Raw genomic sequence first — 22,232 nt, forward strand, 5'->3', positions numbered from 1 at the left:
TTTGATCCCCAATAAATCTTTCTGCCCACGGAGCAGACTAGTTCAGTTGTTCTCTGTGCCGTCGTTTATACAAGGCGGGGTCTTTTAACCTGTAACCTGGAATACAACTCAAAGAAATTCTGCCTTAGCCTCCAGAAGGCAAGAATTCACAGGCCTTCCCATGCCTGGCTTTGTAACTTTTTTTTTTTTTTAAAGGAATGTTACAACTATGGCTCTGTCCCAGTCCAGCTACTAGGCTTCTGTAGGTCTAGCTTTTGGTATGAATGACCTTCAAAACTAAGTGTGTTAGGCAATCCCTATGACCAACAATGTCACAGGGAAAAATCACCAGGACAAGCAGAATCCTATATCTTATTGGTCATATTTACCGTTCTAACCAGTATGCTAGTCTCTAGTAAAGACCCGATTGTCCTGTCTCCTCTCCAAAAGGGTAGTTCAGAAAGGGGGACATGGGTTCTGTTGATCACATGCGTTCAGGAGGGCTACACGTGTGTTGTCAGGGACCAGCTTCGAAGAACTTCATTCCAGGGTAGGAGCGTGGGTATTAGAATTATAAGCGCCAGACAGGGGTGGTGCACACCTTTAATCCCAGCACTGGGGAGGCAGAGGCAGTTGGATCTCTGTGAGCTCGAGGCCAGCCTGGTCTATAAGAGCTAGTTCCAGAGCCAGGCAGTGGGGGTTGCATGTCTTTAATCTCAGCACTTGGGGAGGCAGAGAGGCTTTCAGACCTCTGGGAGTTCAAGGTTAGTTTGGTCTACAGGAGCTAGTTCCAGGACAGGCTCCAAAGCTACAGAGAAACCCTATCTTGAAAAACCAAAAAAAAAAAAAAAAAAAAAAAAAAAAAAAAAAAAAAAAAAAAAGAAAAAAATATTAAGCAAAAGGAACAGAGATATGAGAGAAATAAAAGGCAGAAAGAACACTGGACTACCACAGTTATTTCCACACGTACCCAAAAGAGGAGGGGGCGGAGCCAATAGACTTCATTAACACGACATAAGGAATAGCCGAGTTCTCCAACCGTTGGTCCAGGTGGAGTGGATCCTTCTCTTTACCCAAAATACTAATTAACCACACCCTAGGTCAGGATCTCTTGTTTGTAGCCACACCTGTTGTCAACAACTTTGAAAGAGCAAAAATAAACTCAAGCTTTGACCTTAGTCAAGGTGGAACAGGCTCCCATCTGTGGACCCCCACAGTGTGTGAGGTGCACCAAGTCACTTTGGGGCATGCTCAGAGTTATTGCAATGCCCGGAGTATCTTCTGAGTTGACTCATCCTTGCAGAATAGCTTGGCTGCCAAGCAGCAGACATAACCACTAGAATCTCAAAGCCAGAACATTCATATCCATGAACGAAGCAGAAGTTGTGAGTTTTAACACAAAGAGCTGCCAGGGCTTCTCTTGGAGATGTTTGGGTCCCCAGTTGGGCAATAGGTATGAATAACCGAGCAAAAGACCACGGCTTTTGAGCATAAGTCCAGCAAGGACAGTGGCTGCCCACAGCTGGTAAGGGGAGATTCTGGAGATTTTCACCATGAACCAAGAGTGCCCCTGTGCTGGTGAGAAAGAAGACCCCGTAGGACAAGAACGCCTGGAGCCTATAGCCCGAAAGGATGTGCACTGAGCCGGCAAGAAGAGCAGGGAAGCAAGCAGAATGTTCTGTGGGAGCATTGGGTGCCTGCCCTCCCTCCCCAGCCTGCAGCTGTTGGAGGCTGCACAAGGAAGGCTCTGTTTACTGGTGGCCATGGTCCCAGTGGGAGGGTGCATTACTGTCAGGCAGGAGCAGCAGGCAGACAGTCTTTGCGGCCTGAAAGGACCCTGTGGTCAGCTTTTGTGGAAGGCCTTTCCTCACCCCGGAAGGAGAGGTGCCAAGGTGCTTCCCCTGCGGACTAGGCCTCACTGACTCCCTCAGTGGGTCTTCCAGGGAAGCAGGGAACATCAGAGAACACCGGGAGGCTGGGTGAAAGCACCCTGCAATCAATCAGTCAATCACAGGGGTGGGGGAAGTAAGGCAGCAGTGCACAGACCTCGCTCTGTCTTTGCTGGAGTTCATCTCTGCAAGTCCTTGGCTCGCAGAGCAGACAGTCAATCCTCTTGGTAGACAGAATGACTTCCAGGCGTAGGAAGCCTAGGAGCTGGGGTAAGGGGTAGCACAGAACTTGGGTGACAATAAAGGCTATGGGTAAAGGGGGCCTGGGCTGTTCTGAGGGACAGAAAGGACCACAGAGACACCCACAGTGTGTGTGGAGGATCGAAGGGAATCAGAAAATGCAAAGGGGGCTGGACAGGTGGTTCAGCAGTTAAGAGTGCTTGTTGCTCTTGCAGAGGGCTCAGGTTTTTATCTCAGTACCCACATGGTGGTTTACAACCATCCATCCATCCATCCATCCATCCATCCATCCAGGCGATCCGGCACCTTCTGACCTCCAGTGGCACTAGGCTCAAGCAGTGCACATACATCCATACATACAGCCCCCAAACCAAAACAACAACAAAAACACGCATATAAAATATGTAAATCTAAATAAATGTAAAAAAAAAAAAAAAAGGAGAGAGAGGATAGGACCTTAGGGGCTCTCCAGGTTTTATCTCCCTAAAGGCTATACCCAATGACCCACAGTGTCTGGCTAGGCAAATCTGGAGGTGTGGGGGAGGGGTGCTGGGAAAGGGTTTGGGCCAAGAAAATTCACACAGGTATGTTCTGTGGGCCACATGTGGGCAAAGGTAGCTACACAGTAGACAGCTCAACCTGGGGGGCTTAAGACTCAAGGGTTTTTCTTTGTTGTAACTCACTCGCACAGTTCCGGATCATGAGCTTTGCCGATGACAATCTCGTGTCTCAATATCAAAAGGCTGGACATGCCCGAAAGCAGTAATGGACAGACCGGAAGGTATCCCTGTCCAGCCCAGGGTCAGCTCTTCTGTGGGTCTGATGGCTATAGCCTAGCGCCTGAGTTTTGGGTGGCTTTTTTGGTAGTACCGTGTGCGGTGGGCGGGGGTGAGCAGCCTCAAGCTGCAGGAAACGGTAAGAGGCCTCTGCCTTTTCTCTGGTATCCAGTTACCTTTTGGCTGTAGGACAAGCTTTCCTGTTAGAAAACCAGACCGCTCGCGGGAGGCACGGCCGGGGGAAGGAGCCCTCACCATCCTCTCCCAGGGCCTTTCTTAGGCGCTCAGGTGAAGAAAATGGTGTCTAGCCCTTATATCCTTTCACCTAGATGAGCAAGTCCTAGCAGGTTTCCTGGACAAGTTTGGGCACCAAGGTAGCAGAGGTAGGGTGCTGTTTAGGATCCTGGCAGGAGGAAGGGTGCCCCCTGGTGGCTAAGGAGACCATGCCTGACCGAGCTTGCCGGCAGGACGCAAACCTATCCTCTTGAACAACTCGGTAACCGTCATATACTCTATGGCAGCTCCCTCCACCCACGCCTGGCAGATCTCAGGTCCCCCTCTCGACGTGAACTTGGGCTCTCTGCCCAGCCCAGCCTTCCCAGACATTGCCCCCCAGCCCGAAGGCCTGTAAACCGGCTGCCACCAACCACCACAGAAATAAACAAGCAGGGGCCTCAGGGGAACCCTAATCACGAGTCTCCGCTAGGGGCAGCATGGCGCTGCTTGTCCACCTTGAGATAGGTACGTCCTCAGGCTGCCTTATCTGGGAGAGAAGGTCGACACTCCTTGGTACTAGCGCCGTTTATTTGCAGAGAATGGCACGCAGCAGTCTAGGAAGTCCACGAGAAGTCCTTCCCCTCCTCCCCAGGAAGACCGGCAGGCAGTCTCCCCAGCCTCCAGTGCCCTGAAGTTGGTGGAGCTGGGGAGATGGTCCACGGCCCCAACTTTTCACAACTGTTGGGAAGCTATGACCTCTGGGTTCTCATAGCAGTGAGCGACTTTGCTGGTCATTTTGGAGTTGCTGCAAGCACTGCAGGGGCAGCACCCAGTCACTAGGCGGTCCCAAGGCTCCAGAGAATGGAGCCAGAGAGGCAGCCAGGCCCAAGATCGAAGACAGGGAGGCAGCCAAGATGGCCGGTGTTTCTGCAGGACATTAATCAGCACGATAAGGAGCACCAGCCCCACCAGAGGGCCTCCCACTGCAGCCAGCACTGAGCCCCCTGCCAGGGAAAGTCCGAAGGCTGCCAGGGGCAGCAGCAGGAAAGAGAATAGTAGGTAGACAATGGCTACCCAGCGGTACTGGGCAGTCAGGTCACCAAAGCGCTTGGCCAGTGGAATGGGTAGTCTCAGGACAGGCACCAGGTACCACAGCAGTATGCCAGCCAGGTTGAAGAAGAAGTGGATGAGAGCAACCTGGTAAGCAGGAAGGGCAAAAAGGGGTGAGGAGCTTGGACCAGATGATGTGGGTCACCAGGGCCTTTTTAGAAAGGATGACTTTTGCCAGGTGGTGGTGGCACACGCCTTTAATCCCAGCACTCGGGAGGCAGAGGTAGGTAGGCAGATCTCTGTGAGTTTGAGGCCAGCCTGGTTTACAGAGAGAGTTCCAGGACAGGACAGGACCACACAACACACACACACACACACACACACACACACACACACACACACACACACCCAATCAAACAAAAAGAAATCATGCCTTTCCCTGCTCTGCCCAAGTCTGAGGCTTCTCTGTAGTGTCCTCTGAGTGGTTCAGAGAGGCCACTTAGGATGGCAGGATCCAGCCAGAGCAGACTCATGTTCGCCCTACAACTTCTCCCCCACATTTTAGGAGACAGGGGCCTATGCCTGCACAGCGTGTGGTGACATATCCCTCTGCTGTCGGAGACGAAGCGGGGTAGGGTGGACAGGGAATGCAACACACGGCCTTTCTGTGAGTGAGCACAATCCAGAGGCCTGGGAGAGGATGGTTCAGGGTCAGGAGTATCTGAGCGGCAAAGACAGACGATACAGAGGCAAAGATGCAGGTGGCAAGGTTCGGGTTTTTCCCAGGAGCAGCAGCTACTGCCAGCCAAGATTTCAGAACCTGATCCTGCCCTAGGCAGAGGGAAGTTAGAGCCAGAGCAGTGGACCAAAGATTAGGCGATTTAGAGAGTCAGAGCTCAAATAGGCCTAAGAGTGAGGCACGGAGCTGTGAGATTTGGGGTTGGAGGAGACAACTTAGAGGCAGAAACATGTCTCGGCTTAGGTGGCATGATGTGGTTAGCAAAGGTGCCCAGGTGAGCAGGCATCCCCAGGATGGGCTCTGGGAAGACACCACACTCCTTAGCTAGTGACCTCGGTACATGGAGGAACACAGTGAGGAGTCCAGGAAGGAGGCAGCAGAGGAGCAGTGATCCTTCAAGGGAAGCTGGGGACAGATAGAGATAAAAAGATAGAGGGACAAAGAGCAGGGGATGACCACAGGTTATTCCAGGAAAGTCGTCCTGGAAAGGAAGAACCAGAACCGAGGTAGGGCTGCGAGGTGCCCACAGTGTCCCCCTGGATCTGGGGCTGCAGGGCTGTGGTTGGAGCCTGAGGAGCCCAAGGAGAGCTGCCGTGCTGGGAACAGGGAAACGATGGCGGGCAGTACCTGGACTGCGAAGAGCAGCATGTCTGCAGGGCTGGCCAGGGCCGCCAGCAGGGCTGTGGTGGTGGTGCCAATGTTGGAGCCCACGAAGAGGGGGTAGGCCCGTTCCAGGTTGATTATCCCAACCCCTGGAGAAATGCAGGGTCACTAGGGGCTCCAGCCCGGCTCCCCCAACCCCAAACCCATCGCCCGCTTTGGCTTACCCATGAGAGGCACGATGGCGGCCGTGAATACACTGCTGCTTTGCAGCAAGAAAGTTAAGCCTGCACCAACAAGGACGGCCAAGTAGCCGCTGAGCCAGCCAAAGGGGAAGGGGAAATCTGCAGGCGTGTAGGGTGAAGGCTGTAGGGTCATTCTTAACTCCCCGCCTTACCCTCCATCCCAGGTCCAGGGCCTCCACACACCTCACCTACCCGCATTGATGACCGTTTTCACAGCCTGGGCGATGCGGCCCTGCAGTACAGAGTTGAGCAGCTTAACGATGAGGACCAGACAGGTACAGAGCACCAGCAGAGAGCCCGCCAGCAGGATGAAGCCCACGGCCAGATCCGTGAGCCCCGTGCCCACAAACAGGTGATGGCCTGCGGCGGGGCGGGGTGATGAGTGGGAGGGAGTCAGAGCAGGGCAGGGGGCGGGACCAGGGCAGGGGGCAGGACCAGGGCAGGGGGAGGACCAGGGCAAGGGGCAGGACCAGGGCAAGGGGGAGGACCAGGGCAGGGGGAGGACCAGGGCAGGGGGAGGACCGGCGCAGGTACTCACAGGGCACTCTGTTCTCAGGAGCCGCTGTGCCATTCTCCCTGCAGGGGTGGAAGCCGCCGCACTCCTCGTTGCTCCCCTGGGACTGAGGGATGGGGAGGACTCAGGTCGGGCTCACAGCAGGCAGACAGAGGTTAAAAGGCTCAAGATCAAGCGGGCAGGATGATTTGGCAGGTCAGAGATCAAAAGAGGGAGGGATGGGGTCAGAGGCACCTCACCGGTGGTTTCCCCTGGACGTCACACCATTGTTTAATCAGGCTGCCGTTGGTGGTGTTGCCCGTAGCACTGCTGGTAATCATGCCGGTATCCAGCTGGTAGACAGAGGGGGCATGATTATGCATCTGGCACTCCTCCCCTCAGCCTATTCCAAGCCTAAACCCTCTTCTTGTCCCCTTCCAGGACAGGGCTTCTGCCTCCTGCTCCTCATCAGCCAGGCGCAGGTACCTTCCTATGGTACATCTGTCCTCACCTGGATGATGAGGTGTGTGAAAGGCTGCGTCAGTGCCTTGAGGATATCGGGGGCCTGCCTCCCTGGCTGGAGGCTAGCAGCACCCAGGGCCAGTCCACTCAGCCTCTCTAATGCTGCCGTGGCGCTCTCCAGTGGCAGCAATACCAACACTGTGAGCCAGTTGAAGATGCCATGCACAGCCGAGCCGCTGAAAGCCCTGCAGTCACACAGGGCAGGCTGGCTGTCTGAGCAGCCTCTACTGAGGCCAGTACAGACCCAGCCTGGCCCTTCGGCCCTGACTCACCTCTGGAACTCCTCCCGGTCCCCTGACTGCGCCATCGAGACCAGGGTGCTGGTGATGGAAGTGCCCACGTTGACGCCCATGATGATAGGCACAGACATCTGGACAGTCAGCACTGTAGGGGTGCCATTTCAGCAGCCCTGCCTGTTCGCCAACCCACCCACCACTGCCCTGGGAAAAGGGAGGTGTACTCACACTTAGAGGCCACCATGCTAACCACGATAGAGGAAGATGTACTGGAGCTCTGTACGAGGACTGTGACCAGCACACCAATGACCAAGCCAGCCACGGGGTTGGACAGCACCACATTGTCCTTGAAAATGTCTCCGGCCATTCTGCCTAATCCCCACAGAGAGATGCACTGAGGCTGCCGAGGGCTGCCTGCTGTCCAGTCCCTGTCCCCGTCCTGCGTCCTGCCTGGTCACTCACTGCCTAGCAGCTGGAAGGCGGAGCCAAGGATGTCCAGGGAGCAGATGAAGAAGTAGAGGTTTCCCAGGAGTCCACACGCCTTGAGGAAGCCGATGACCACCCCGTGAAGCCTGCTGGCTGTGCTGACCTCTAGAGACACCAGAGAGAGCTTATTTGACCAGCTGGCTACTCCCCAGCTACAGCACCACCCCACCCCCACATTTTGTTCCCTGTGAAGAGGGGCCATATTTCCTGTCACCTCTCGGACAGAACACAGGATACCCTTCTGTCTCATTGAGCGGGAACCCGTGTCCTCTGGTGCTCACCAGGGCAGAGACTATGTCCCCCTCCTTTGTCCTCCCTTGTTCCTTTGCCTTGTGAATAAACCCATGACCTTGGAGGGGGAGTCCCGGAACTGAAGCCATCAGCAGGGAATAAAAGGAAGACCTGAGGCTGGGAGGGGAGTTTTCACCCCATCTTAAGCAGATGAAGGTGGTTTTCTATGAGGTGTATTCCACCAAGTCCCAGCCTATACTCTGCTAAGAAACGGGAAGCCAGGGGCCTGTCTGCGCGCTGTCTCATCATCTGCAAACCTACCTTTCAGTTTGTCAGCGTTCTTCTGCTGAGGGAAGGCCCAGGGGTCTGTGCCTCCCTCCTCCAAGCCTGGGATAGAACTGGAGGTCCCTGCAGGGGTCAAGTCAGGCAGGGCTGTTTGTAGAACCCCTCTCCAAGGAGGAGGACCAAAGGAAACCAGAGGTGGAAGGAAGGGGCTGGGGCACAAGGGGCCACGGATGAGGTCCAGAAGCAGCGAAGGGAAGAGTTTCAGTGAGTCTGGCTCAGGCCAGGGGTGTGAGGAGACCCAAGAACTCTTCAAGCGGGCAGCTAGAGAACCCTCATTTTGCTTAGTGTAGCTGTTCAAGGGGCGCCTGATACCTGCATTTCTCAGATTCCGGTCCACCAGGTCAATGGCATCCAAAGTGGGGTTGGGGAACTGGCCACCAGCGAGGGAATTCGGCATCGATTTCAAGCAAAGAGACCCAGGCCCAATCCTGGATTTGCTAAGGGCAAAGCAGGTAAGAGCTGGTGGTTCCTCCTACTCCGCCTCTATCCCACCCAGCAGTCTAACATCAGGCCCCTGACCTGAACCTTCGGCCGCAGCCCCGTGCCTTGCAGGTCTTGGTGGCTCTCCCTTTCCTCTGACCACAGACAGATGGCTACTGTGACCTCAGGTGATTGTCAGGCGAGCCCGGTTTAGCTTCAGGGGGCAGGAGACAGGGGCCACGGGATCCCAGGCTCCCTCACTAGTCTTGGCTGAAAGAAGGTTTGGCAGTTGACTGAGGGCACAGGGTTCTCGGGCACTACCTGGAAGTAGCCGGTAGCTCGAGAACCCTGGGATTTCTCCTATCAAGTGTCAATGAGGACACTCCAGATGGTCCCAGCTTAGACTTTGGTATTTGATACCAAACAGGTGACGTACTTGCTTGATAAGAGCCCCGCCCCACCCCACCCTCAACTTAGGAGCAGGGCTTCGGAACCCCCTGCCCATACCAGATCCCTTCTATCTGTTCTGGCCCCATGCGGCTTCTGGGTCTGGAATTCTTTGCATCCTAGTCTACCCTGACCCCTCCCCCAGTTCTTGGGCCCAGGCCCAGGGGTCCTTTGTGTGCCCTCCCTTTGGCCTGGTCCTAGGCTCTTCTCACTTGCTCTAAGGTCCTAAAGGGTTTCAAAATGGTGCCCAAACCCTGAACCTGGCTGGTGGTCACTCAGCTCTCGTCCAGTGTCCATTAGCTTGGTCTAGCTCTGGGAGCTCCTACCTGCATGTGTGGTGAGGGGCACCAGCGGGGAGGAGGCTCAGCGGGAGCAGTTGCAGGTCAAAGATCTGCCCAGTGTGCACATGACCTGCTGTGTGTGGAGCCCCATTAATGTTTACCCAGGAGCTGGGGCCCCCAAGGGGAGACCCTGCCTGGCCCCGAGGCCTTATTCAGACCCTTGTCATCCTAAGGCTAGGAGTTCTGGGCCCCCAGCCCAACTCTCTTGGGGTGGCACTTCTCCGAGGGATGGGCAACAGTTGGCCAGGAGCATAATAGAGCTAGACACAGCAGGCAGCCACCAGTAGGCATCGGATACATTTAATGGACACTCTACAGCACCCAGGCAGGACACGCTCATTCTAGCTACGACTGCCTAAGGACCCCAGGAGAACATTGCCCTCCTCTTTCTCTGTTCCTCTGTGTTCTACAAACCTTATCATGATTGTCTGTGCACCTGACAGAGACAAAAGGGAAGCCCTTTGCACCAGGTGGGTGTGGAAAACGGATTTCCTCAGGTGGCCTGAGAAGACCCAGGCCTCCAGGTCAGCAGATTCAAATCTGAGGTTAAGGGTGGGGCTAGATCCAGAAGGGCTTTCAGTGGAGGCCGGTGGAGAGGGGGGCGCGGGACATTGGTCTCTACCTGCAAAGATGGACGGGAGACGGTAAAGCCCTTCCCCATCCTACAGTGCTTATCACCTGAACCCTATCTGAATATCTTTTCCCAGATGAGTGTTGTTCTGTGCCCATGTGCATATGAAATGTCCCGGTCAGTCTTGTGGGTCAGTCCGTTTCCAGCCCCAGGATGGGGACTGGGCCCTCCCCTGCGAGCTATTTCCTTAGGGGCCCTGCAAGCTCCAGCACCCTGCTCTGCTTACTGCCCAGCGTTGTCCCTGGGCACCTGAGGGACTTTGCCCAGGGAACGAGTCTTCTCAACGTCTATTCAGCAAATTCCCTTTCCTCCCCATCCTACAACCGCTCCCCAGGAGGCCCCTCCCAGGGGCTCCTGAATACAGCTCCTTCCTAGAGGGATGGAGTGTTACTGCTTTGGCCTGGGGGTTGTCATTGTCAGTAAGCTGTAACCTCTAGTACCTAAAGAAGGTCTGGAGTTTTTTTGTTTGTTTGTTTGTTTTGTTTTTCGAGACAGGGTTTCTATGTAGCTTTGGGGCCTGTCCTGGAACTAGCTCTTGTAGACTAGGCTGGCCTCAAACTCACGGAGATCCACCTGTCTCTGCCTTCCGAGTGCTGGGATTAAAGACATGCGCCACCACCGCCCGGCTCAGGTCTGTGTTATTATAGTCACCAGAGGCAGGAGGAGGCTGGGAGTCTTAAACTAGGATGATGAGCTGTGAGACCTCAGGCTAGACCCCTTGTCAGAGCTGGCTCTCTATGGCAGCCTTCTTTGATGCCTGTCAAAGACGAAGCTTTGGCCTGTAGCAGATCCTCTCAGACAAGTACCTGGCTCATGGCAGGAGCCCGGTGACCACAGATGAAGAGATAAAACACATAGACTCCAGGAATAGAAGAGGTAACCTGCCCTCCCTCCTGGCTCATACCGCTGAATGTTTACAGAGAGGAAGGCCTGCTCTGAGGCCAGCCACTCATGGACAACCGTAGCCTGGCCCAGTCCAGGCCCCTGCACTCATCCCCACAGACTCTTAGGAGTCATTTTCCATGCTAGGTCCTGGGTTTACAGGTGACATAGACAGCAGAATGTTGGCTAGCCAAACAAAGTCTCAGGCTAGTTTGGGGTATGGGAATCCCCTATAGACTAGTTAAATGGAATGTCACCAGCCTATTGTGGAACCATGGTCACTGATTCTGACCTTAGGCTATGGCTTGAGATGTCCCTGGTCAGGGTGACACCACTCTGTTGTGGCATGTAGGACTATAAGGAGGAGGCCCTGCTCGCACGCTGTTCGGGCTGCGCTATGTATGGTCTGTGGCTCCGCGGCAGGGAAGCCACTAGCAGTTTTCTTTGTGCAGGTGGAGATAGCCAGAGTTTAGACCTCAGGGTTCCCCAAGGGATACCAGCACAGTCTTCCCCAGCCCCAGCAGCAGCATCCAGGCTGAGGAAAGTGGGGTTGGGGGCCCAAGGTGGGATAGAGTCCAGCCGGCTGCTGAGTGACGGTAGTGCCGACTTTGAGGGGGACCGAGGACCTGGGTTCTATTCTTGATGGTTCCCGTTCAGCTTTGACTGCCAAAAAGGCAGCTAAGTCCAGGTCCAACATGGTCACCCCTCCACGGGGCATAGGGGTACTTTGACGGCACTGTGGGCAGGGGATCCAGTGCTGCTCGTGGGCTGGCGTGTCCAGCCGCCGCATACATGCCTGGCAGAAGGTGTGGCCGCAGTAGAGGCGGCGAGGCAAGTGTATTGAGAGGTCATAGGCAGAGTAGCAGACGATGCAGTCATTCCGTGGGGCCGTCAGGGCTGCCCCTTCCTCCAAGGCTCGGGGGCCTTCAGGCTGCAGCATCCTAGGGAGAGTATGAGGGAACTAACAGGGCAACCGCACAAGTTACAGTTCACCTCTGCCCACCTATGTGATGTTTTGGTCCATGCTGGCCCCCAGAAAATGGAGGACAGTGACATGGGACGGTAAGTCCCTACACACCTGGAGGGAAGATGGTGCCTTTGGGCTAACACCAAGCCTGGGCCTTTCTCTTGTTGCTGTGGCCATTGGCTGAAACAGCATCCTATCCCACTGTTGAGACCCACCCCTTGCCTTTCCGAACCCCTGGCTTCTCTTACCTGCATCCACTCCACCAGAAAGATATTCCCAGCTAGAGGACTGCAGAAGGGGATGGGGACCTGGGACACTTCATGGCTCCCTCCCTGGGCTCGCATTACTGGCCACATAGGCAAGTGAGCAGGAGGCAGGTGGTGGCTGCATCAAGTGAGAGTGGGCTCCCCTTTCAGCCACAAAGCGCCTGCAACAGGATCTGCTGCTCCCTGCTCCCAGCACTGGGCAGGAGATAAGGTGAGCCAGCCCCCTGAAGGATGAACCTGCCCAGACCACTCCCCCCCTGTAACTCCCAGAGACCTGGCTTTGTCTTTCTCCACTCTAGGTATCTCCAGTTTTTGGCCTCCCCATTCTTGTACCCTTCTCCCAGGTCTCATCTGAGCACCCCTTGGTAATGTTTTCCACTTTGGCCTCCGCGCACATCACCTCCCAGGGAACCTACCCCCGCCCCCCATCAGCTCCATGGTAGGGTGCATCTTCTTGCTAATTTGGTCACTTCTCAGGATCACCTTCCTCCCCACCTAGACTAAGTCTATCCTGTGATGTCACAGGAAGTAGCCCGCCCATCAGGCCTGAGGTGTGATGATCACCCTCACACAACCATCATCCCAGAAGCCCCCACCACCCCACACCCATGCTAAGCATCTCCCAGTTGACCGCCTACCCCGACCCTCAGTCTCTACAACAGTCCAGGGAGACAGTTCAGGGAAGTGGGATCCCTGTTCCCTGTGATGAGGACTGGAGAGGAGACAGCACAGAATTAGGGAAACCCCTAATTCTGCACACAGGGTTGCTAGGACCCCTAAGACTGCACACAGGGTTGCTAGGGGGAAAAAAAAGCCTTCTTTACTCACTTTTACCCACCCACTTGGCAGTCTGCCTTTAAGACTGGTCAAACAGGTTCCTGTGTTGGCTCTCACTGGACCAGGACTAGAAGCTCAGAGAGGAGTCAGGGCAATGACCTATCTGCCCATTCCTGGAGACCTCTACACACAACACATCTGGCCTGCCCTCTTACATGACCTGCCTCTGCATCAGGGAAGGGCCGACTTCAGGAGGACTTGTTTGTCTTGTGAGGCCTGTGAGGCCAGGTCTTCTCCCTCTTCACGTGGCATTGCGGCTCTGCCCTGCCCAGGAAACACCAGGTTGCCCAGAGCTGGCTTCCTTGCACACTCCCTACCCTGGCATCTCAAACATGGCCCCCAGCAGGCATCTCACACTGCTTGGACAGGTAAGAAGAGAACACTCCCTTCAGCCCTGCCATGCCTCATCTTCAAGGCCTGGTACACATCACTTGAAATAGGTTAAACAGCAAAGCCTGGATAGTAGGGATTGTCTTTTGTGGGAAACCAGAAACATGCCCTGGCCAAGGGCGGGAGGTGACTCACATTGGGCAGGGCTGGGTTCTGGGCCCTGGATCTGAGCTCCCACTCCCTGAAACCTGCCAACGTCAGCCCCACCCACTAACAGCCCTCCAATCTGATCCTCCCCCAGAGTATTTTCTTGGGGTCCCCCACAGTGGTAAGTATGGTACCCTCCTACCTTGTGACACAGGATTAATCTTGTTTACTATCTCAGCTTTAGCCCTAAGGAGAACGAGGAACTGGCCCAGGGCAGTGGACATACTACCATCTACGAGCCCCTGGGTGGACTGAGACCTGCTAGGGCCCTAAATTATGGATGTCATGAGGCATCCAGTCCTGGAAGGTCCCACAGAGTCTGGGAATCTACCAGGGAGATTGTATTTGTGCATGTTGAGGGCACCCTCTCCCAAACAGACCCCTGGCTTTAAAAAAAAAAAATAGTCACTAGCACAATGCTCACCCTGCTTTATTGCCAAAGTCTTGCAAGAAGTGAAGGGTGTTCCTATTGCTGCCCAACATGGCTAGTGGCTGGGACCGTATCCCAGAGGGCACTTGCTGGGCCTTCCTGGTGGACAGGCTCCCCAGATGCCCATGACAATGGCTGCTCCTGATGTCCAGCACCACTTTGGCATTGAGCAGAGGCCCAGGACCCCCAGCCCTGGAGGTTGGATAGTCGGGCTAGGAGACAACACAGCAACAGCTGTGACAACGGCAGAATCGTGGGCAGTGGCAGCAAGAGCAGCAAGGCAGGCAGCAGCAGTGGTGGGCAATGTCATCGCCACGCCCCACAGGCGGCAGACCAGCATAAGTCAGTCCTGAGGGACGCTGCCCACCGCTGTTGTAGGGGTTGCAGGGGTTGTAGGTCTGTTGGCTCTGCTCAGGAGCTGTACCTTTGATGCCCTTGACACCCTTTGGCTCTGGGGCTTCAGTCGTTTTCGAGAGGCCCGCTGGCTCTGGGGCATAGGTTCCTGAGGGTAGAGGCTGAATTTCAGCGGAGGAAGATGAAGAAGGAACCTCCTCTAACTGCTGCCCCAGGTCAGACCTCAGGTGAGCCCGAGGGATGCTGATGGGGGTGTATGGATTCTTGACAACCATCTCATGGGGGTCCATGGCCCAGGCTGCAGAGGTGAGCAGAGACACATACATGGACTCAGGGAGGAGAAAACCTGCTAGAGAGCCTATAGCCCAAGAAGACACCCATTCCGGAGGAATCTGCCTTGTGACAAGCCTTATCAATTAGCATCTGCATGCAGATGTGGGCACATCAGGATCTATGCAAGGCCTACGTGTCTTTGGAGGTAGGCCCAAGTACCCAGTTGCCACCCTCCACCAAGTGTCCAAGAGATGCTCCTGGATGCAGCTGGGAATGGGGATAAAAAGCTAGGAGATGCTGGTGAGCTGGTCTAAGGGAGAGCAGTGTCTGTCCAGGGGGTACCTCTAAGTACAGGTCAGCCCCTGGGCGAGGACTCACCTGCAGCAAGCAGCAGCAGTCTTTCTGTCCTCCAGCTCCTGGTCCCAGTGCCTGTGAGTAGAGCTACCAGCAGGTGCCTTTTCCCTCCTAGAGAGGGGTGGGGCTTTGGGGCGGAGCTCAAAGATGGGGTTCCCAGGATCCCAGGAGGCCTTAGCAACTAGAGCACAGCAGCCAGTCACCCCTCATTCCCAGATGGGTGGAGGCCAAGGTTTGGGCTCTAAGGGGCATTTGCTAATCCAGGTGACTCAATCACCATTCATCTGAGCATGTCCTACCTCCTTGGGTCATGGCCCCAGAGAGGAAGTGGGGGGCAGGTCTTCAGATTCTGGGGCCACCCAGCCATTGCTCACATTTCTACAGCCACTGTCCAGAATTCCTGATTGTCACCTACTGCCCATACCCAGTTGTCACTGGGATGCCTGAGACGGCTTGGAGGATTGTCCACTTTTCTAATAAAAAAGTTTGACACAACTTTGTAGATACTTTACTTATCTTAAATTGGTGACATGGACACAAGCAACATTTTCAGCTCGTTTCTGAAACTGCAGTTTCCCTGTGCTGGTGAATTGGGGAGAAAGCTCCCCCAAGTTTTCTGTCCCCCCCCCCCCCGCACCCATGCTTGGCCCTGGTACCCTTCTGCTTTTGCAGCTTTACCTCCTTGGCCATAGAGGACACGAAAAAAAGACGGCGGGGCTGGGGGTGAAACAATAGTGGAAAGCTTGTGAGCCAACCGGTAGGCAACTCTGGGTCTATGCTACAGCGGGAAGGGCTCGGACCCCATTCGGGAAAACACCAGGAAGGAGAGAGCAAGTAGGACACGGACTACAAGCCAGGGTAACTGAGTGAAGAGCCAGTCAGGCAGGTTGAGCAACTTAGCAAGTAGAAGGAAATGGGTCTGGGGGAAACAAGCTTAAGAGATAGAAAGCAGCGCTCTCAACGTGGGAGCCTTTAACCTTGCCCACCGCCCCCGGAGACTCCGCCCCTAGCCGCGAGCATGCGTAAACCCGGTCGAGGTGCCCAGTGGAAATTTAATTCCCCAGAAGCCTTCGCGCTCCAGGGTTTCCCAAAAGACCCGGTTTGGAAGGATCCTTGGCTTGCTCCGCTCAGAACGGCGGCAGGGAGGGGAGAGAGGAGGGAAGGGTTTATTCTCTTATGGGGCGTGGCTTCATTTCACGGGGCGGGACTCTGGACAAAGGGTGGGGCCATAGGTGGCTTTGCGCGAGGGCCAGGTGGGTGGGCTAGTGAGCAGAGCCCTCCTGGGAAGGGTGGCTGGAAAGAGCTCATTCCTTTCTCTAGCCACCGCTACCTGAGTTACCCCAGCGTGATGCCTGGATTCCCATGAGACGCCTCCCCTCCGTACCCCCGCACCTGACCCCTCCTCTCACCTGGCCTTGCTGAAGGAGCCCTGATGTGCACCCTTGGTTCCATAGAGCTGTAAAGTCTGGCCCAGCTTTGGCTCACCAGGAACATTGTTTCCTTCGTCTTGATTGTACAGAGAGGGTCTGTGGCCTGAACAAAATCTGGGTTGTCCAGGGTCAGGCACAGGACTCAGTGTTGGTCACAGGCAGGTATGGGTATGACTGGTGGCCATGAGATGGTAGAGAATGGCACTCTGAACACGTAGACATCCTGGTCACCAGCGTGTCCTTTGCCCTTTCCTTGCGGAGGGCTCCCCTGAGGCAAAGGTGTAGTCCAGGTAGAAGAGGACCAGGTAGGAGGAGGAAGAGGACAGGAATGGGGCCTCTGATGGGTGTGGTCAGTTTAGTACACAACACAGAAGCGCGTGCTGACCTGATGCGACACAAGAAAGGGCTACTCCACCCTAGGCAGGTGAGTGTGTTCAGTGGGCCCTCCACCCAACACGTGGACTGCCAGCTTGTCCAGGTATTTCCAGCTTCCCACTTCCGGTCAGGACACCCGCCGAGCCTCTTCGTGCCTGTCCCAGGTCCTCTCTGCCCACCCCTCTGGTATCCGCTTAACCTCTTATCCCTTTTGCTGTCATATCGCCGTCTTTGAGTTGATGAGTCCTAGGTGCAGTGTGGATACGTCAGTGAGTTGGAAAACTCCCGGCGTTCACACAGGGGGTGTGTCGGGGTTTGGCGTGAAAGGACCATGCCCCTTCAAAGCTCGAAAGGTAGACTAGACACTGGTGGAACGCTGGGACCCCTGCTCGGGCATTGTGAGGCTCAAAATGTAAGGAAAGGTTTCCCTTACAAAAGGCAGAGGGGCAGCCAAGGGGGAAAAAGGGAATGTTGGCACACGGGGATCCCGACCCGCCTGTAGCTAGCTGTGAGGTCGACCCTGGGAGCAGACGCCAGGCCAGGAGTGGATCGAGGGGCGGCTAGGAGACTGGCCCCGCCCCGTGGACCCCGCGCGGGTCCCCAGACGGGGGGTGGCGCTGCGGGCGCGGGCGGGCGCCGCGCGCACTGCGGTCCCCGCGCCTCCGCCGCAGAACGCGCCACGCTCCGCACGCACCTGCCGCTGCCGTCGTCGCCGCTGTCGCCGCCGCCGCGCCGAGCCTTGCGTCCAGCACCAGCGCTCGCGCCCCTGGGTGCCGCCTTCGCCCGCCATCGCCCGAAGTCGCTGCTGGAGCCGCGGGAGCTATCGGAGCCGCTAGAGCCAGAGAGCCAAGGTGCGAGCGCCGCATCCAGGCCTGCCTTTGAGACAACCTCTGCTGCTGCGGCGGTGCAGCCGGGGAACGCCAGGCTGGGGCAGGTGAGCGGGGGGAGGGGCGGGGGTCAGATGCATCATTCCTTCCTTCTCTTATAGGGTCAGTCCTCCGGACAGTGAATCTGGCCTCGGAGGGCATACTGGGGAGGGGGTTGGGTTCAGAATTCCGTGAAGACTTGGATCCCACGGATAAGGTCAGGGTCAGAGGTCGGGCACTCTGTCCTTTGTGCAGGGTGGGGGTGAGGGCGAAAGTGAGGTTGGCCCCGTGTTGCCCTCACGCTGTCTCTCACCCGCAGCTCGGGCCTGGTGCAGGCCTCTCCATTGCTGTTGCCGCGGAGCCTGCAGCCCAGGTCCTCCGGCAGCCAGGGATCAGGCTAGCTGCCTTCCCTGGGCGCCCTGTCCTGGAGCCATGGGGCCCACCTAGCCCCTGCCTGCCCAGATGTCCCGGCCCAGGGACTGCTGACCTCTGCTGCAGGAGGAGGCCCCTCCACGCCCCCTTGCCAGCCTCAGCAGACAGAGACCCTGGGTGAGCCCCTGCGTGAACCCCACAGCCCAAGACAGCCTCCTGTACCCCCTTGCCCCCGCCTGCTTCCCCCTCCCCCTCCTCTTCCTCCTCCTCTCCGGACTGAACCAGATAAGCCATTGTGGCCACTGGGGGGGGCCCTGCCCCCCAATCTGTCACCCGCTGCCCCTTGCAGTCCACGGAGTAACCGGGGGCCTCACCAGGCCTGGCAGGACCAGGATGCAGCCCCTTCTCTTCCCCCACGGCCCCACCCAACGCCCCCACCTGTGCCAACGTCCGGTCTGACTGTAGAGAGCCGGATGCCAGCTGACCCTGGGCCTGAGGTGGGCAGTGGATGGCCGGGCCTCCTCATGTCCTGCCTGAAAGGCCCCCATGTCATCCTCAAAATGGAGGCCATGAAGATTGTCCACCCTGAAAAGTTCCCTGAGCTCCCGGCGGCCACCCCCTGCTTCCCACCTGCACCCAGGCCCACTCCCACTCTGGCACCCAAGCGTGCTTGGCCCTCAGACACAGAGATCATTGTCAACCAGGCATGTGGGGGGGACATGCCTACCTTGGAAGGAGCACCCCACACTCCACCCTTGCCAAGGCGGCCCCGCAAGGGCAGTTCTGAATTGGGCTTCCCCCGGGTGGCACCAGTGGATGAGGTCATTGTAAATCAATATGTGATTCGACCTGGCCCAACAGCCTCTGCACCTTCATCATCCGGGCCAGTGATAGCAGGTGAGCCCCTGGAATGCCCCACCTGTGGGCACACATACAACGTCACTCAGCGGCGGCCCCGCGTGCTGTCTTGCCTGCACTCTGTGTGTGAGCAGTGCCTGCAGATTCTTTACGAGTCTTGCCCTAAGTACAAGTTTATCTCGTGTCCCACCTGCCACCGTGAGACTGTGCTCTTCACTGACTATGGCCTGGCCGCACTGGCTGTCAATACATCCATCCTGAGCCGCTTGCCACCTGAAGCCCTGACGGCCCCATCCGGTGGCCAGTGGGGGGGTGAATCCGAAGGCAGCTGCTACCAGACCTTCCGGCAGTACTGTGGGGCTGCATGCACCTGCCATGTGCGGAACCCACTATCAGCCTGTTCCATCATGTAGTGTCCACCTGCCCACGACTGCCTGCAGGCCCTTGCTCGCCGCTTCTTCAGGGAACTGGCCCTGTCCTGTTTCCCGCTGATCCTTTCTTGCCCACTGTGGCTTCTGGCCCTACCCTGCGTGGCATTGTCGCTGCAGCCAACTTTGCCATTAAAACTCTTTGCCAAAGTTTGCACTGGTTCACTGATTGAAGCTTACTCCTGTGGGCTAGGCCCGGGCCTGGGCCTTGAGTAGGTTCCCAGGGCCATAGCCCAGACAGTCTAATTAGGAACTGCCAGAAGGCAACCCATCTTCATTCAGGGTTGGCCAGCTCTACTTGTTGCTCGGGAGGCCTGGGACTAGCTGTGAACATATTGGTGCAGAGGATTGCTAGAGTGTGGCACGTGGGGCTGCGGCCTAGCTAGGCAGACAGAACCTTCAGCTGTGTGTGGATGCTCACTGGTAATCCAGCACTCTGGAAGCCAGGGCAGGATTGAGGTCGGCATTGGTTTCACAGTGAGATATCCACCCCACCCCCTAAAAAGTACCTTTCCTCTGTGTATCGGCGTAAATGAATGCAGACAGAAATTGTAATAAATATATACAGCTTTAATTGGGAAATAGACTTACAGAACCAGAGGTACCAGCGGAAAACAGGAAAGAAATCTTTATAAGTAAAAAAAATGTCCTCGGGGGACCCCACCTTACAAGTAAGGTGATTGGCTGGGTCTCTTCTACACCTCTGGCCAAGGATATGTAGAAATGGCCTTTGGACAGCATGAGCTAAGATCCTGGCGGCTCTCTTGTATGGCACTGGCCTGTCTGTCTGCGACTGGATTAGGTACCTCTGAAGAGTATGAGAGCTGCCTGGATGGCGGAGATGGAATAATGAGGATGGCTGTGGTACAATGGTATCAATAGCAGCTGTTTATTTTTATTTATTTAATATTTATTTATTGTGTATACAATATTCTTTCTGCATGTATGTCTGAAGGCCAGAAGGGGGCACCAGATCTCATTACAGATGGTTGTGAGCCACCATGTGGTTGCTGCGAATTGAACTCAGGACCTTTGGAAGAGGAGGCAACGCTCTTAACCGCTGAGCCATCTCTCCAGCCCATCAGCAGCTGTTTATTGAGAGCCACTCTTAGGCTGGGTATAGACAGAGACAGCCCACCTTACACTGTGTCACGAATAAGCCAGGAGGTGGGCTTATATTTGTCTTCATTGCCGAAATGAGGGCTCCTAGTCCAGTGACATGGATTGTATAGTCAATTACAAACAGAACTGGACCTTGGGCATTTGCTGTGGGTTTGGATTGAACCTTGGCCCTTGCAGTACAAAACCAGTATTGATCCTAGCTGCTCTGGGATACCCTGTCTGGTGAGGGCATCTTAGGTTGGGTGAGGAGCTTTTGAAGAATGGGTTTGTACAGTGCTGACCCCTCCTGCTAGCTACTGTGGCCTTCAGGGGCACACATCAACCTGTGTGGACAGGGGAGGGGGTCCCTGCAGCCCTTGCCTTCTCCTAGCCACGGAATTCTGCTGGACCTCTATTCACGTTTGCGCCCACCCTCACCAGATGGACCTCAGGAGTCAGTGTTAGGATCCAGCCATTGCCTCTGGCCAGTCACGTGTTTGTCCATGGTAAGCACATGGGGCTCTGGTCACAGCTCTTCCTGTTAGGCCAATCTCCTTCAGAGGCTGTCCTTGGCTTAGTGTCCTTGGCTTTAGCCAGTATCTGGGCTGCAGGGGTGTGTAAGCACTCTGGCTGGCCCAGGCTCTTGAGCAGGCCTAGTCTTGGGATTGTGATAGCAAGTCTTTGCTAATGACAAGAATCCGAGCCTGGGCTCTGCTCAGCGGCTGGAGCGGTCTAGGAGCATGAAGAACACTCCTAGCAACACGAGCGGCATGAAGATGAGCGCCAGCCCCAGCAGTTCTAATGCCAGCAGGCTCAGCAGTGACAGGCGACGGGCACAGGGGCCACGTTCCCGCAGTGTCCACAGCCAGGTACTTAGGCTGGGAGGGCAGGGAAGGAAGGGGAGGCAGCTCCGGCCTCCCACGGGCCCGGCCAGGAAACGCAGGCGGTAGCGGTGCTCCAAGAATCCCCAGGGCCCAGGGCCAGGACGCAGGGGTGTGGTGGATGCAATGGGCACTGGGTGCTGGGGTCCATCAGCTCGAAGCAGTTCCTCCTGCAGCTGACAGATCTCCCACTCTAGCATGGGTGTCTTCTGACGACACAGTGGGCAGCACACACGGCCCAGGTCAGCTCTGGGGGTTATGCCTAACAGCTGGTGCAGGCAGCCCACACACAGGCTGTGACCACAGTTCAGCAAGGCCTGGTGCTGCTCATCAGACCCGTAAGGCTCAGTGCAGATGGGGCATTCCTCCTCTGCCTGTCCCTCACACTCTTCCTGCTCCTCCACAGTTGACAGGGCCTCCAGTTCAGGCTTACTGTCTGGAGCCCTGGCATCCTGGGGGGAGCTGAGATTATCCTCTTCATCTGCTGGTAGCTGGCGCAGTGGGTCCAGGAGCTCAGGACTCAAAGGAGTACAAGGTGAACTGGCGGGTGTAGAGCTGGTGTCATTAGGCCCCAGGGTAGAACCACCAGAACAGAAAGCAGGATGGGAAGACTGGGACTCCAGGGTGGCAGCAGGGATTGTTGACGATCTAAAGGTTAGTGTGGCCCTCAGGAGCCAGACAGAGCTTGGTCTTGATTACCAGGGCACTGACCTCCAGATACACCTTTGGGCTTGCTGACCCTACCGGAAGTAAACTTCAGTTGGGTCCCCTCAGAGTCGTCAGCTCCTGGAATTTCAGTCTTAAGAGTGGTGTTGGCCAGGCCTGGTCTCTGTTCCAGCGGTTGTCGGACAAAACAGAGGTTCCTCAGCTCCCAGCTGCCCTCGGACCTGTTTGACTCCTCCAACAGGGTTTCTCTTTCCAGGGGTAAAGGCCCTGCCCATGGGCGGGCCAACTCCTATCACACCCCTTCCACCTGCTCGTTCTTCTAGATAGTGTGTTCCAGCACTGGGCTGAGACTTTCCAATAACTCTCTGGCCATCAAAGAAGGGCATGAACTTAGCTGAACTGTTAAGGTTTAAGATCAGACAGAGCCAAGACCTGCCTTCTAAGTACAAAGGGGAGAGAGACCAGACCA

General features: G+C 56.0%; 5 protein-coding genes across 12 annotated transcripts; 1 reads left to right on the plus strand and 4 right to left on the minus strand.

Annotated features, from left to right (window-relative positions):
* Positions 1 to 2,634: 2,634 nt before the first annotated feature.
* On the minus strand, positions 2,635 to 11,200 carry Slc34a3 (solute carrier family 34 member 3). 5 transcript variants are annotated; one of them, XM_050155183.1, is made up of 14 exons: positions 11,061 to 11,200; positions 8,567 to 8,737; positions 8,360 to 8,475; positions 8,024 to 8,110; positions 7,448 to 7,576; positions 7,214 to 7,357; positions 7,022 to 7,133; positions 6,739 to 6,934; positions 6,488 to 6,580; positions 6,273 to 6,354; positions 5,927 to 6,094; positions 5,717 to 5,833; positions 5,517 to 5,641; positions 2,635 to 4,297 (listed from the first exon to the last, which is right to left on the minus strand). In XM_050155183.1, exons 3-14 carry the CDS (start codon positions 8,442 to 8,444, stop codon positions 3,833 to 3,835), a joined length of 1,803 nt encoding a protein of 600 aa, XP_050011140.1. In that variant the 5' UTR covers positions 8,445 to 8,475; positions 8,567 to 8,737; positions 11,061 to 11,200; the 3' UTR covers positions 2,635 to 3,832. The 5 variants fall into 5 exon arrangements, with proteins under 5 accessions (XP_050011140.1, XP_050011137.1, XP_050011139.1 ...); XM_050155180.1 differs by having other exon boundaries at positions 8,024 to 8,475; XM_050155182.1 differs by having other exon boundaries at positions 8,024 to 8,484.
* Positions 11,201 to 11,216: 16 nt separating this feature from the next.
* On the minus strand, positions 11,217 to 12,103 carry Rnf224 (ring finger protein 224). Its single transcript, XM_050155202.1, has 2 exons — positions 11,984 to 12,103; positions 11,217 to 11,709 (listed from the first exon to the last, which is right to left on the minus strand). The coding sequence occupies exon 2, from the start codon at positions 11,706 to 11,708 to the stop codon at positions 11,238 to 11,240; it is 471 nt and encodes a 156-aa protein (XP_050011159.1). The 5' UTR covers position 11,709; positions 11,984 to 12,103; the 3' UTR covers positions 11,217 to 11,237.
* A 1,909-nt stretch (positions 12,104 to 14,012) lies between these two features.
* Cysrt1 (cysteine rich tail 1) lies at positions 14,013 to 16,301 on the minus strand. 3 transcript variants are annotated; one of them, XM_050155199.1, is made up of 3 exons: positions 16,196 to 16,280; positions 14,811 to 14,897; positions 14,013 to 14,457 (listed from the first exon to the last, which is right to left on the minus strand). In XM_050155199.1, the coding sequence occupies exons 1-3, from the start codon at positions 16,278 to 16,280 to the stop codon at positions 14,018 to 14,020; spliced, it is 612 nt and encodes a 203-aa protein (XP_050011156.1). In that variant the 3' UTR covers positions 14,013 to 14,017. The 3 variants fall into 3 exon arrangements, with proteins under 3 accessions (XP_050011156.1, XP_050011157.1, XP_050011158.1); XM_050155200.1 differs by lacking the exon at positions 16,196 to 16,280 and adding an exon at positions 15,465 to 15,561 and having other exon boundaries at positions 14,811 to 14,967; XM_050155201.1 differs by lacking the exon at positions 14,811 to 14,897 and having other exon boundaries at positions 16,196 to 16,301.
* Rnf208 (ring finger protein 208) lies at positions 16,201 to 19,269 on the plus strand. Of its 2 annotated transcripts, XM_050155198.1 has the most exons (3): positions 16,201 to 17,442; positions 17,580 to 17,674; positions 17,777 to 19,269. In XM_050155198.1, the coding sequence occupies exon 3, from the start codon at positions 18,303 to 18,305 to the stop codon at positions 19,098 to 19,100; it is 798 nt and encodes a 265-aa protein (XP_050011155.1). In that variant the 5' UTR covers positions 16,201 to 17,442; positions 17,580 to 17,674; positions 17,777 to 18,302; the 3' UTR covers positions 19,101 to 19,269. The 2 variants fall into 2 exon arrangements, with proteins under 2 accessions (XP_050011155.1, XP_050011154.1); XM_050155197.1 differs by lacking the exon at positions 17,580 to 17,674 and having other exon boundaries at positions 16,201 to 17,525.
* Positions 19,270 to 19,664: 395 nt separating this feature from the next.
* LOC126509309 (ring finger protein-like) lies at positions 19,665 to 21,789 on the minus strand (the record flags this gene model as incomplete). The annotated part of the gene is made up of 1 exon (XM_050155151.1): positions 19,665 to 21,789. A coding segment is annotated over one exon (858 nt), but the record flags the coding sequence as incomplete, so codon positions are not given.
* Positions 21,790 to 22,232: the final 443 nt, after the last annotated feature.

Source organism: Alexandromys fortis, unplaced genomic scaffold, assembly GCF_014885135.2.
Source record: "Alexandromys fortis isolate MF-2015 unplaced genomic scaffold, M_Fortis_MF-2015_v1.1 scaffold_72, whole genome shotgun sequence".
In the NCBI taxonomy this organism is placed as follows: Eukaryota; Metazoa; Chordata; class Mammalia; order Rodentia; family Cricetidae; genus Alexandromys; species Alexandromys fortis.

Bases quoted from the DNA above. Each gene is read 5' to 3' on its own strand.
- Slc34a3 (XM_050155180.1), bottom strand. From the start codon at position 8,444: ATGCCGAATTCCCTCGCTGGTGGCCAGTTCCCCAACCCCACTTTGGAT. The intron at 7,358-7,447 runs GTGAGTGACCAG...TGTGGGGATTAG, and splicing joins CGCCTTCCAGCTGCTAGGCA to GCAGAATGGCCGGAGACATT. The intron at 6,935-7,021 runs GTGAGTCAGGGC...GTGTGACTGCAG, and splicing joins GACCGGGAGGAGTTCCAGAG to GGCTTTCAGCGGCTCGGCTG.
- Rnf224 (XM_050155202.1), bottom strand. From the start codon at position 11,708: ATGCTGCAGCCTGAAGGCCCCCGAGCCTTGGAGGAAGGGGCAGCCCTG.
- Cysrt1 (XM_050155199.1), bottom strand. From the start codon at position 16,280: ATGTTCCTGGTGAGCCAAAGCTGGGCCAGACTTTACAGCTCTATGGAA. The intron at 14,898-16,195 runs GTGAGAGGAGGG...ACCCCTCTCTAG, and splicing joins GGCTCCTTCAGCAAGGCCAG to GAGGGAAAAGGCACCTGCTG. The intron at 14,458-14,810 runs GTGAGTCCTCGC...TCACCTCTGCAG, and splicing joins ACTGCTGCTGCTTGCTGCAG to CCTGGGCCATGGACCCCCAT.
- Rnf208 (XM_050155197.1), top strand. From the start codon at position 18,303: ATGCCAGCTGACCCTGGGCCTGAGGTGGGCAGTGGATGGCCGGGCCTC.